The sequence below is a fragment of the Anolis carolinensis genome, chromosome 5 (assembly GCF_035594765.1).
Source record: "Anolis carolinensis isolate JA03-04 chromosome 5, rAnoCar3.1.pri, whole genome shotgun sequence".
In the NCBI taxonomy this organism is placed as follows: domain Eukaryota; kingdom Metazoa; phylum Chordata; class Lepidosauria; order Squamata; family Dactyloidae; genus Anolis; species Anolis carolinensis.
Window position 1 is genome coordinate 175,712,308 of NC_085845.1, and position 13,266 is coordinate 175,725,573.

The window sequence follows — 13,266 nt, forward strand, 5'->3', positions numbered from 1 at the left end:
GCTGTGGCAAATCCTTCTTTTCCTTCCTTTTCCTTCCCTGGCCCTACCAGAGCAAAATGGTTTGTACTGTGAAAAGTTCTAGTAAGTCTTGGAGCTTCCACATCCCCAGTATTTTGCCTCTGGAAATTCTGCAAGACACATATTTAGTGGCTGTCAAACTCAAAAGATTTCCAGTGCAGCTAAACTTTCCAAGTGCTACTCTCTGCTATGGAATGTGTTGTTAATATCAGGATGTCCCTGTCCTTTAATTTTTTAGTTCTTGGATCTTGGATCAAATTGCCTAACTTATTTAGCTCATTATCTCTGCTTGTGAAAGCAATGCATTGTGGGTATTTCTTCCTTTGGTTACATTTATTTGTGCTTACCTTGATCAGAATTGATTGGTTTGGGTCCTCATCCCCTTTCTGAGGTGTTGCATCAGTATTTTTAAGGTGCTGAATAATAATACTTTGCATGCTGGTGTGATCAGCCAAATCTTACCGCATGTCTAGTGTACAGGGTATAAAATGGGTGATGTATGGATGTTATAAATTATTGCACAAGGCTGTAAGATGCAGAATTATACACAAATATTGGTGTGTTTCTGATCTAGGTGGATTCCAGCGCTTCCTGAACTTCTCCCCAAGAACTTGCTGCTTCTCCTTGAAGCCCATTGCATCAAATCAGTTTGTCCATGTTTTAGGATTAACTAAAGCTTCCCCAAGTTAACAGCTAGAATTAAGGTTGGGTTTCTCCTCTTTAGTGTATCTAGCTCTATTGAAAATCAGCAACCACAATACTTTATTGTACAACATATGGGTTGATCTCTTCCCATTCCCCCTTTGCATACTGTTTCCCCTTCTGCCCTGTCCACCTGCATGGAGGATTATATGGAACTGTCTAGCGTGCGTGCGCACACACAATCTCTTGCTGATTTGCTCCTGCCCGAAAGCCCAGGTTATGGATTCATACATCACCTGCCTGTGTAAAATGCATGTGCATGCTGCCGTCCTCAATAACCGGAATGTGTTTTCTGTTCTTTTTTTGTTTTTGTTTTGTTTTTGTTTTGTTTTGTGTGGATTTTCTGCAGTGTGGTTTACCAGGACGGATTTTACGGTGCTGATCTCTATGTAAGTACACACACCGGAGCCTTCTCATCCCCAATCCCTGACAAGCCAGCCTTTTTTTTTTTTGGTTGACGGTTTTGTTTTTGTTTTGTGTTTTCAAATAAAATTTACTTATAATTTTCTTCATCCTTGTGGATATATACATTATGTATTTAGGAATGCAAGCATGTTTCTCTGACACTGCACCTGCCCCTGGGTGCAAGGGCTGAGCCCCCTGGGTTTCTTGACTATTGCCAGGGTCAGTTCAGCAGGTGTTCTTTCATACAATTTAGTAGTAATAAATCTGAGAGGTGATTAATACATTAAAACTTTCATCTCTGATAGGCATAATTTGGATCTCTCAGATCTTTCCTTTTCCTCACCCCTGCCCATTCCCCTGTTTGAATCTTTTGAAGGCTTAATTTATGTATATCCAAAGGAAACTCCAGAATCACCAAACCTTGTAAACCATATGAATGTGAATGCTTTAGAAAACATATTTATTTATTTATTTATTTATTTCCGTCATTTCTCACCCGAAGTTCTCACCCGAAGGGACTCAGGGCGGCTCACAATCTGGCAAAAATTCAATGCCAATATACAATACAAGAAGATAAAACATAAGCATATGACTTTGTCTTTGGATAGCACCTTGCCCAATCATTCTTTACTGCAACATCTTGCAACTTCATTTCCTAAATAGGACCATGGTTTTTGTTTTGGTTTTGCTTTTTTGTCCCTTAGCTTGTTTTCATTAGCTTCCCCGTGTAACAATCAGCAGGCATCATCACTTTCAAGCTTCTCATTCACCATATATAATCTTGTAAATACCCCTAAAGGCATCAAATAATGTGTGATCTTGGAAGCTAGGCAGGCTCAGCTTTGGTTAGTACTTGGATGAGAGACAGCCAATGAATACCAGGTGCTGAAACTGTACAAAATTGGGAAGAAACAGACTTGGTTAAGTCTGGAGTCTGATTCACATGTGCCTGTGAACCAGTTCTCTTCAGATGAACACCTCATAATAACAAATCCTATATGCATATGTTATCTATATCAATTTTAGAGAGAGGTTTTCACATTTGTGCCCTCCCAACACCCCAATTTTAGGCATTGTGCCCACAAACAATTATATTTTTCTTAGGACAAGTGAAATTTGTATTCTTCCTGTTGAAAAATATATCCGTAAAATTTATTGAGATTATAAATAGGTCACCCTTTAATTGATTCTGGTTTGTATCCATTTTCAAGACATCTTCTCTAACACATACTACATACAACAAGTAGGAAGCATTTCAACCAGATATGAAAAACTCAATCCACCTAGAGAAGGTTCATTTATTGCACTTTTCTTTTCTTCCTACCTAACAAATGTTAAGGGATGCAGTTTTGATGACTTATAGCACAATGACCAATTATGTCATTTTATACCTTGTTGTTGTGCCTTTAAGTCATTCTTGATTCATGGTGATCCTAAAATGAATTTATCATGGAGTTTTCTTGGAAAGATTCATTCAAAGGAGAATCTTTTTTTCCTTTCTCTGTGGTTGCGAGAATGTTACTTGCCCAGGGTTGCCTAGTAGATGTCCATGGTTGAGCAGGAATTGCAGAGTTGCAAAAAGTAAAGCTTTTCCTAATTGCTTTTCATTGTCAGCTGAACTGAAATGTATCTCAGTTATCTTAGTCATAACTTCTAAGCCTTTTGCTGTCTTAATTGGCATGAATCAAATGGTGTTTTTGTGTAATAACCTGTTAGCTATTGATTTTCCTGCCTTTGTGGGAAAGTCCCCATTGTAGAAGGTAATGAGGAGAGCATCAGCCTTACGTACTTGTAGGCAGTAGAATGTTGAAGTGAATAAGGCAAAGTCAACCACATTAAATGAAGCTTATTAAAGTAAAAGGAGAAAAATAAGCATTTCCCGTTCTTTACAGGTTGTGAGGTAGAGAACAAAACTACAGTAAACTAATTCTAGAGATGCAAACATACTTTAGAGAATGCAGTTTGACACTATTTTAACAGCCTTCGCGCCATGCTATGGATTTATAGGAGTTGTAGTTTTACAAGGTCTTTAGCCTTCTCTGCCAAAGAGCTCACTGAATTACAACTCCCATGATTCTATAGTGTTGAGTCATGTCAGTTAAAGTGGTATCAAATCACAATAATTCTATAGTGTAGATACACCCTAGGAAAGAGCAAATAGAAGAGAGAAAACAGTGTTCTTAAGATCTGTTGACCTATTTGCATCCCCCCCCCCCCCACACACACACACACTTTTCTATCCTATTATATTTTCTTGGTGATGAGTTTCCCACAGGATATATTGCTGTTTGGTATTAAAAATTGATGTTATCAGCCCCAAGGCACAGAAGCAGGGAAATAGGGGAGGGAACAGCTTCTAAGGCAACTTCCTTTAGTGGGTTTGTTTTTCAGGGGCAGTTGTCTTAAAAGACCAAACCTAACTATGAAAAGCGTGCTTGCATCCTCTGGAAAGAAAAGGCTGGTAAACCCTTTGGTGGGCTTTTTGTGTGATTGTTTCTTTCCACAGCTGTGTTTTTGAACTGCTCTTCCTGTGTTCTGTTATAGAATAGTCTTACAGGAACCAATCATTAGCGCTAAAATACCTCAGGTAGGCGTGCCAGTGTGACCTGCCAACCAATCAGATTGTGGATTGCAGTGAAAAAAACCAAACTCTTGAATTAATACTAACCGTTCCAGCGCCAAATTAGAGATGGGAACAGAGTCTTTTTTATTTAAAAAGGCCAGCATATGTTTGTGAGCATGTGATCAAAACTCCTCTGTTTCAATGTTGCACAGATTTGAGAGTTTCCTAAAGAGGAGTAGCAAATCAGCCAAACTTCTTGTCTTGTTTCCTTATATGTAACTACTGCAAAGTATATCTACTTTTCCTAAGTTCTTTATTCATGCTTTTAGCAAAGCATTCTTGGAAGAAAACTTAATCGATTCCTGTCTGTCCTCCCATTTCAACAAACGATCCCTCACATAGAAATTTGGTAGTCTCCTGATGAATTCTAGGCTTCAAAGATTTACCAAAATCACTTACTTCACCTATTTACTGGAATGGGGTGATTGCCGACAGTATATAAGCTGATTTCTGAGAGCACCCTAGAGCCAAGACTCCTCATTCTCTGAATTGAATTGCAGTAGTGTCCTTGTTGCCTCTATTCTTTTAGTATCACACATTTACATTTGCAGAGCATTTTTGTCAGCTTCAGAGATTGATACTAGGGTTCTGATTTCATCAGAAAAGCTGCCAGTAAAGGAATACATTTCTGAAACTGGAGGTCCATGGATACGATCATGACTCCTAAGAGAATTAAACTGCTATGTTGTGAGTGTGGCTTAAGCTACTTCTAGCTAGCTATTTTCCCCTCATTTGAGATGGTAACTTCCTGGTGGATAACAGATGGAATTACCAGCTGTTTCTGTGATTGCAGTCACAGATTATGATCCAGTGGAGTTCTTCCATTGATGGGGCAACCTTTTTCTGTAGAACAGAATAAGGAAGAGGGAAAGATTTCTTCCTACAATTCATGTTGATCCATAAAATATCCTTTGGGAGTTCTGTGAAGTCCTCTAAAGAAGGGTTTTGGTGTTGGATGAGGAGAGAAAGAAAGTTTTATTGTACCACCATCTGTACACTACTGTGACATTTGATTTAAGCCTTAGGAATTGCTCATTTCTGTAATATAAAAAGAGGAAGCCCTCCAGTCTGGTGGCCTCCTGAAGTTTCAGACTTCAGACTGTCAGTATATTCACTGATCAGGAATTCAAGAAGATATAGTCCAAAAGATCAGTGAGACATCAGATTAAGGGACACTGATAAAAACAGAAAACCATCAGTTCACATGTTATTAGGGTTGCTTGAGGATTTCATTTGGCCACATCTTTAAGAAAGCTAACCTGATTTGCTCTTCCTGGACTGAACTGTGTTTAAACACAATATTCTGTGGGATATTGGTACTGCCCCAATTTTTGCTATGCAGTTTTCAGTTCCAAAAAGAAGCAAAAATGTGTAAGAAGAATATTATCAAAATATTTTGAATTTTTCTACATTATCTAAAAGAATTTCACACTGATGCAGAAAGAGACTAGAATGGGCATGAGTGAAACCATGCAAAACCAACAGGAACTGGTAATAAGTAGTTTGTCCTTTCTGCCATTGCATATGCATTACACAAACATATGCTTTGGGAATGTCATGACTGTGACATGGAGGAGAAAATGTTCTATGTTTAACTTAGTAAGCAAAAAAAAAAAAGAACTTTCCAGCAGATGGTGCTCAAGTATGTAACATTATCAGAACATTAGTATGTCGAGAAATAGTGTGATAGGATATGAGACAAAGAGCTAAGATTTTACTTTTTCCAAGTGGATCAGAAGACAAATCTGCAGACACAGCAAGCTGAGTGTATGTGTGTTGTGTTTTGCTACAATGAGAAACCAGAACTCGGTTAACCAAAACTCTCAAGCAACTGACAAAAAAGAAGATATAATACTTTAAATACTTTTAAATAATACTTTAAACGCAAGCAAGAGCAAATTCAAAAATCTTCCTTAACAGTTTCAGTACAATAGCAAACATGCTTTACTCAACAAGACAGTTTCTTGTTTTTGTTAAGCTTATGCTATTATTGAGACAGATACTGAAACCACAGGCTATTTTTTTGGAGGTAGGTGGCTGCCCGAATGGCCAAAGGGGATTTTTTCTACCTTTGGTTATTGAGCCATTACCTTGACTCCTGCCACTTCTGATGATTTTTACAGAAAGCTGTAGGATTGACCTTAATGCATTTTTGCTGTTTTGCTCAAGGTAGCCAATGTAACTGACAAATGAGACCCTTGTACCAAGTCTGTAGGGCTCTTCATGTATACATATGATGGGAAAGGATAATTAAAGACAGCTCCTTGGAGCACTTCAGACATACCAAGTCATTCAGCCAACTCTAAACGAAGTGAAAGCTATTTCCCCTTCCTACCTTGATAGCAGCACTTGGACAGTCAGTGTTATTTCCATCTATTGCCCCAGGCTATTTTGTGAAGAGCCCTTCATGCTAACTATGTGTTTCCTGTTAAAATATTGACAACCACATTCTCCATCACCCCACTTCTGCTGCCTACTTCAGATAAGAGTTTGTGAGGATCTCTTGCTTGTAGGAGAAAGGTGTCTGGCATCACATGCTCACAGTTACCAATTTGATTTTGAAGGTGAAAACAAAGTGATTGTTGTCTGTTACCTAACTGAAATTGCAAGTTTTGGCACAAAAAACCTAGAGATCAAAATCAGACCATTTGAAAAATAAATGTATTACTGTCCAATTGAAAAGAAGTATGGAGCAGTTGGTCATGCTTTCTCCCTTTCACTGGTTGACAGAAACATTCTACATTCTTTTAAAGAATGTCCTGCAGTAATTGGGATTAAGTATTCTACATAAACTAATGTGAGTATCTACAGAGAAGTATAGAATATTATTTGGGGTCAAGCCTGAAGGTTTCTGGGCAGGGAAAATTATTGTCCCTGTTAAGTTAGTGCAGCTGAAGCTTCAAGAAGTGAACTATTACAAGTGTCCTAAGCATTTTCTATCCAGTTATGAGGAACTTACTAGTTCAAAGCAGGAGCCTCCTAAACAAAAAAAAATCCTGCTGTGCAAATAGATACATAACTCTTTGGGAATTATGTATCTTATTTCATGCATGTTTAAAATTTACCTAAGGTAGGGAAGAAATAAGAAATGTATTTTCCCCATATTCTCTTTGCATTGTGATCTGCTAAATTGCAAGCAGGATTCATCCATCCCAACAGTTACATGCTTATGCTCCTTTTTCTTCAGTGAGGAACATGTCAGGAAATATGTTCTTGGTTTTATTTAATGCATACATAATAAGAGTGTGAAAAACTTCATATCATACAGATGTGATCATTCATACATAGACATCATTTATTTTATATTAACAATTTCACATCTGCATCAATGCATGTTTATCAGAAAATACACATCCGCTCTTTTTAACTTTGTTTTTCCAATGAATTTTTTTCCTCCCTTCCTTCCCGTTTGTCGTGCAGTCAGCTGAAGAAATGTTAACATCTCGCTCTAAACCTCTCAATGGAGTCTCTGTTCCCTTCTCTGATATAACAGATGGGTTATTGCTTGTTATAATTATTAACATTTTGTGGTGTGAGACAGGGTTAGGGTGGGAGACTTTAAAAAAAATTGGGGGTGTATGGGAATTGTTTAAGGTTTGGAATGTTAACTTCAGTGGTGACTGTTTCTGTAATAGCAGGTCGTTGTGGCTGCACGCTCTAGTAATTGAGGCTGTATACTTCACCGAGCTTGTGGTAGAGCCTAGGGCAAACTGCTGTCCCAAGAGAATGCTGGGATAGATAGAACTAGCCAATATGAGTCTGAACGTGGTGATTTTGCTGGTTGTTTTTAGTTCCAAATGTCAGCATGCTTAGTTTTGTTTTGATTTTTCTTAATTTCATAAATGCTACATCATCGTCTTTCCTTACCCTTATTAAATCCTTCTTTTGTTTATAAAAAATCCAAGTTCAAGAGACTGAGATGGAAAAAAAATCTTTCCTTAGTTTCAAACTGCATCGCATCCTCATGTTTCTCAAATGTCAGTAGAAAAATATTTTGGGGAAAGAGTACATTGGGTACATTTTGAGGCAAGCTGCTGCTCAGTTGTCATTGTTGCCAAGGACAGTGGCAGTGACATCTGAACATGCTTGAGTATCATATGTATCAGTAGTTATACAGCCTGTTTTAAGGAAAAGAAAATGATGGTTGCTGCAAATCTGTATCTGGATCTTTATTGTGATCTTGCTGCAAATTTTTGTTTCAGCTTTTTGTGAGCAACTCATTGGGATTAACAAAAAAAACCCCTTAAAACTCTAGGGAAGCTTAGAGTCACAACCTTTCACAGTTCAAGAAGAGAAACAGCAGAGACATTTTCCATTTTGCTGTAGCAGAGGGCATGAAGTGATACCAGTTTCAGAGTTATGCTCATTCATTTCTAGTAGCTAAATCAAGGAGAAGAGCTCTTTTTTTTTGCTCTCAAGGTCAGCCATTTTGAGGCATTCCCCCCCTAAGGGTTTGTTTTATTATAGAAATGGAACAAGTCAAAATTCTACAGTAATTATTAGGGCTTCGTTGCCATGGAACACCTGGATGGAGACAAAATGTTATGTCCACAATGAATTTTCATTTCAGGTGAACTGTTTCTATACTTCGAGCATGACCTTTTGCCTCAGATTTCCCTCTCTTCTTTCATTTCTCCCTTCAAAATACAGTGCCTCCAGTAAAATCCAGAAGAATAAAATTGAAATAGTAATTATTTTTCACAGTTATAGATGTTAAACAGAGGAAGAAATAAACACTGCTTTTTTGAAGCCTTTGGACAGTAGTTGCTATGTTGGCTCAAAATGGCTTATTGTTTTAGAGTAGCCTACATTGTTTAATTGATTTTTTATGTTATTTTATTTATAACTTGTGTTTCTTCCAATATGTGACACAAGATGTTTAAAGATACAAAGAAATCCAAGTTCAAGAGACTGAAATGGAAAAAAAATTCCTTAGTTTCAGAGATAGAGATATAAAATAAAACAAAATACTGTACAACTAAAATATGTTAAAAATAGGAAAATATGGTTAAATAACACATCTTTCCATTCCACAGGATACCCATAATTCTAATACTGTATATTATTTTTTACATCCTCTGTCTTAAATATGTTTTTAACCATTTTAATTACAGTCAGAATGTGCAGTCTTCTGTCATGTTGATGTTTGCATGGCAGCCTGCAGCATTTTTGTGTTCTTAAACACCACTTTTTTATTTACAAAGCAGTAACTTAATAGGCCTAGCAACAGAGAAAGATTGTTCCCTAAAGTCCACTCTTCACCAAACATCAGAGTCAGGCATTAGAAGAGGAACATGATATTATCTCTTTATAACTCTTTATCTTTAGTGGGCTCAATAACATGTTGGTTATTTTATAATATAAATGAAAAATGCTATGATTCTGTGAAATGCAATTCCTGCTCAGAAGTCTTCTACTTACGACAGGCAGGTCAAAACTGATTGTGTTCTTGAAATTAAAATTGAAAGTCAACGTCTGCTAAATAGTGACATGGAGTAGATAGCAGCAAGTATATAGAAGATGTGAGGTACAATAGCCCAAGGAAGACCTTGTAGAAGATTTTATGGAGAGCTGTAATGAAAAAAGAGGACAGCTTTCACACGAAGAGGCTGAAGATGCTCTTTAAATGAGAGGGAGTAAATGAAACGAGAAAAACCACAGAGCATAACCAAGGGGAGAGTCTCAAAGGCCAAGATTTTAAGGCTGCTGTTGGGAAAGCCAAAAGGAAGTCACAACAACAATTTTGGAAGGGGAAGACTTGGGCATAGTGATGAGAATCTGAAATATTTTTCTCAAATCATTCTGAATAGACAGAAGAAATAAGGGAGAAAGGAGGTGTTCATTAGAAGACTAGATTTTAGTTATTTGACAATCTACATGGCTCGAAAATTTGAAAACAGTCTGTTTTCAATTTTTGGAACATCTCTCCCAAAGATTGCCCTCAGTTTGAGAAGAGTCAGTTATGATGGATTTTAGACCTTAGAAGACTTCATCCAATTTTAGAAATGTTTTGCTGTAAGCTTTTTACATGTGTTTGTCTGTCCATGCAGATCATATTATGCATTGACTTCCCTTAGGTGTGATAGCATTGATTGATTTTCCCTTGGGCTACCTCTTCTTTTGATTCTGGCCAGCCCATAATGTGAGGGATGAGAAGGCCAGAAACCTGAGGACTTAGACACTGGAACTTTCTCCCTTTTCTCAAATTTCAACACTATAGGATAGGAGTCACAGCGATAGTCATTTTCTCAAGAGCATTGGTTTGATTAAAATAATTATTACATTGTGCAGCACATGTCCCCCCCCCCCCCCCCAAAATAATAAAAAGTTCTCAGGTAGTGTTTTTCTCCAGGGACAGTTGGAAGGATTACATCTTTGTTTGTTTTTTAGTTTCTTTCTCTTTCTTTTTGGTGTTAATTTTTCTATAGAGATCACAATTGCACTATCTATTCCGTCCGAACTTCCTATTAGAGGCTTTTTGTAAGTAACAAGATTCCTCCACCTGCTACCATCCAAGACAACCACTTGAGCCAGGGGCGGGGGTTATTTTTCTAAATGCCCATGTATATGGGTTGAAGAACATTTTCATGAGTTATTGTGCCGTGAGAGTTGATGCAGTTTGAAACATTTCCTCTCTGTGTGTTGTGTATATCATTCAGTTTTGTGAGAGGATTCTGGTATCTATAAAGTCAGTTCTCTTCTTTCCTGCAGGGTGGATATGCAGCCTACAGATATGCACAGCCTGCTACCGCCACAGCAGCCACTGCTGCTGCAGCCGCTGCAGCGGCTTACAGCGATGGGTATGTAAGGAAGTGGGGAGGGGGAGGTTATGGTGATCACACCACCTTTTCGGAGCAAGGGAGGGCAGTGATAATGTGCAATAGTATGTATTGGTTTCTGCATGTTAGAACTACTTGTTCTGTTTCACAAGCATTCCTTCATCAGTTGGTGTTCCTGCAGTTTTACAATTTTTATATTAAAATGCTGTGCATTTACATGCTATGAAGGTGTCCACACAACATGTCCAGCTTTAATCAGATGGTTGGCCTGTCTTGCTCACTCTTCCTTCTGTTTCCTGGTGGAAGAAGCACATAAGGGAAATATGTTACAGATAAATGGTGTGTGACTGCATAATACCTTTCTGTGATCACAAAGCTAGTACATCCTTGACTGATACCCAGGCTTGTTACTGGAGGCCATTGTGCAACCATAGGTAGCAGCACACCATAACCCTTTTGAGCTCTTGTGTATGGTAGAAAGTAAGCCTACCTCCAACATGCTTTGGATATGGTGGTAACTGAGAAGATATGGCCTGATATTTTCCTTCAGGGGTCAGCACTAATGACGATATTATCCTTAGTCAATGCTGATGGTAGGAGATCCCCATAAAGGCAGTGGCGTGACTCAGGGCTTCAAACTGATCACTGGGAAGGAACAATGATTCTCCCTTTTCTTCAATAGCTAGACCAGCAGTTGTTTCCTATTAAAATATTTTAGGCCAACTTAGACCAACCTAAAACAGACTTCTCAAAGCAGACTTCTTTTCTTCAATCATGTAGTGGGGAGCATGGCTAATTGCAGCCATTTTGACTTTATTCACCATTACCAAGCCTATGTATACAGTCAGCCCTTCACATTCACTGGGAGTAGGATCCCTGCCAAAGTGAAAATTAAATTTAAAAATAGCTATTTTCAAACTTGAAAGAACATATCTGTAGGAATGTGTGAGTCTTTCGGCTTATGATGGAATCAGACTGGAGTACCTAGATTTCCTAGAGAGTAAATTTTAGTCAAATCCACAAAAGACTTGTAAATATGGAAGACTAACTGTACAACTGCTGAGTTTAAAGTCTATTGTATTTTTGATGTGCCCCCATTTCTCCATGCAGAAATAGCTACAGTTGCTTAGTGGTCTCAGATCCTTTACTAAAAGTAGTGTGTGCCAAGGCTAATCATTGTTACAGTTGAGTCTGACTTGTGAGGGAACAAAGTATTTGAAAGTACAGTAGAGTCTCACTTATCCAACATAAATGGGCTGGCAGAACGTTGGATAAGCGAATATGTTGGATAATAAAGAGGGATTAAGGAAAAGCCTATTAAACATCAAATTAGGTTATGATTTTACAAATTAAGCACCAAAATATCATGTTTAACAACAAATTTGACAGAAAAAGTAGTTCAATATGCAGTAATGTTATGTAGTAATTACTGTATTTACGAATTTAGCACCAACATATCATGATGTATTGAAAACATTGACTACAAAAATGCGTTGGATAATCCAGAACATTGGATAAGCGAGGCTTGGATAAGTGAGACTCTACTGTATGATTTATGTAGCTTTCACTCCTGTTCTGAACCTTTCAAATTGTAGCACCACTTAAACCAGTTGTTTGGCAGAACTGTGGCACCCTGGCACCCATAGACTTTTTTCCTCCCTTGCAACACTGTGGGCTCTGGATGCTATGAGAGCCCCTTGTGTTCAAGCAGAGTTTGAGCATAGTCTCTGCTTTATTTCTTGCGAATCTAAGACCACCAGACTCTTCTGGTGAATCTTTTATGGCACAAGTGTTTGGAACACCACTGAAAACTTCCTTTCCATGGAAGGGGACATTCTTTAAAATAATGTTTCTATTTAACATCTTCTGGAGTCTCTTTTTTGAATATGGGGTGGCAGCTCTGTGTATCCAGCCTAATGACTCCCTCCTGAATTAGGTTGGATCTAGAAGAGGGGATGATTTATTCGTTTTACCTTTCTTCTTGGGACAGTGGCCCCTACCAAGGCTTTTCTTGAAGTGACTTTTCTTTCTCCCCCCTTCCCCCCTTCCTCAGTTATGGCAGGGTGTATACTGCAGACCCTTACCACGCCCTTGCCCCTGCCGCTAGCTATGGAGTTGGAGCTGTGGTGAGTATGTTTTGTCTTCTCTCCTCCTACACGATGCTTTGTCTTTGCCAGCAAACCTGGCAAAGAGAGGGTGATGGTTCATCTTATGCATGTTGAGGAATGATTAAAAATGGAGAGATAAAAGTCCATCCACTCCCAGTCCCACCAAAGGGACTGCAGTGGCAGAATCCCCGCATGGCAGTTGATGTCTGAATATAACTGTTTCCTCAAGGTTCCCAGATAAGGTCTCAGAAACAGTCAAGACTTTAAAGCAGCATTTCTGTATGTACATGCATTGTATAGGTATTCATTGCCAATTATAATTCCTGAGTCAAAGTTGCTGATATATTGTCTTGTTAACATCCAGTTCGATAACTTTATTTTTATGAACCATGCAAATTTAATTGATGGGCCCAAGTCTTAATTTTCAACTGGGCAGCATATTATTGAGCTGAGAGGACTGAGTCATAATTTCTAGCAGGTTCATTTGGAAATTAAGTTGTAGCACCCAGCTTTCCATCCCTTTACTTTCAAGCATTTCCAGGTTTTCTGCAAGGAATGAGCTGTCTGCAGATGCCATTCTATTGCCTGAGAGTGACTTCTATTTGAAATTGGCTTTAAATTCATGGATGCA

At 38.3% G+C, this 13,266-nt stretch overlaps 1 protein-coding gene across 14 annotated transcripts in view; it reads left to right on the forward strand.

The window, feature by feature from the left end:
• rbfox2 (RNA binding fox-1 homolog 2) overlaps nt 1–13,266 on the forward strand; it is a 244,094-nt gene that overhangs the window by 225,962 nt on the left and 4,866 nt on the right. For 8 of the 14 annotated variants that reach the window (XM_062982988.1, XM_062982986.1, XM_062982987.1 and 5 more), the window contains 4 exons: nt 1,070–1,109; nt 7,169–7,245; nt 10,460–10,548; nt 12,581–12,653. In XM_062982988.1, coding sequence (XP_062839058.1) covers nt 1,070–1,109; nt 7,169–7,245; nt 10,460–10,548; nt 12,581–12,653 — 279 coding nt within the window. The other 6 variants (XM_062982990.1, XM_008110640.3, XM_008110639.3 and 3 more) reach the window with 5 other exon arrangements.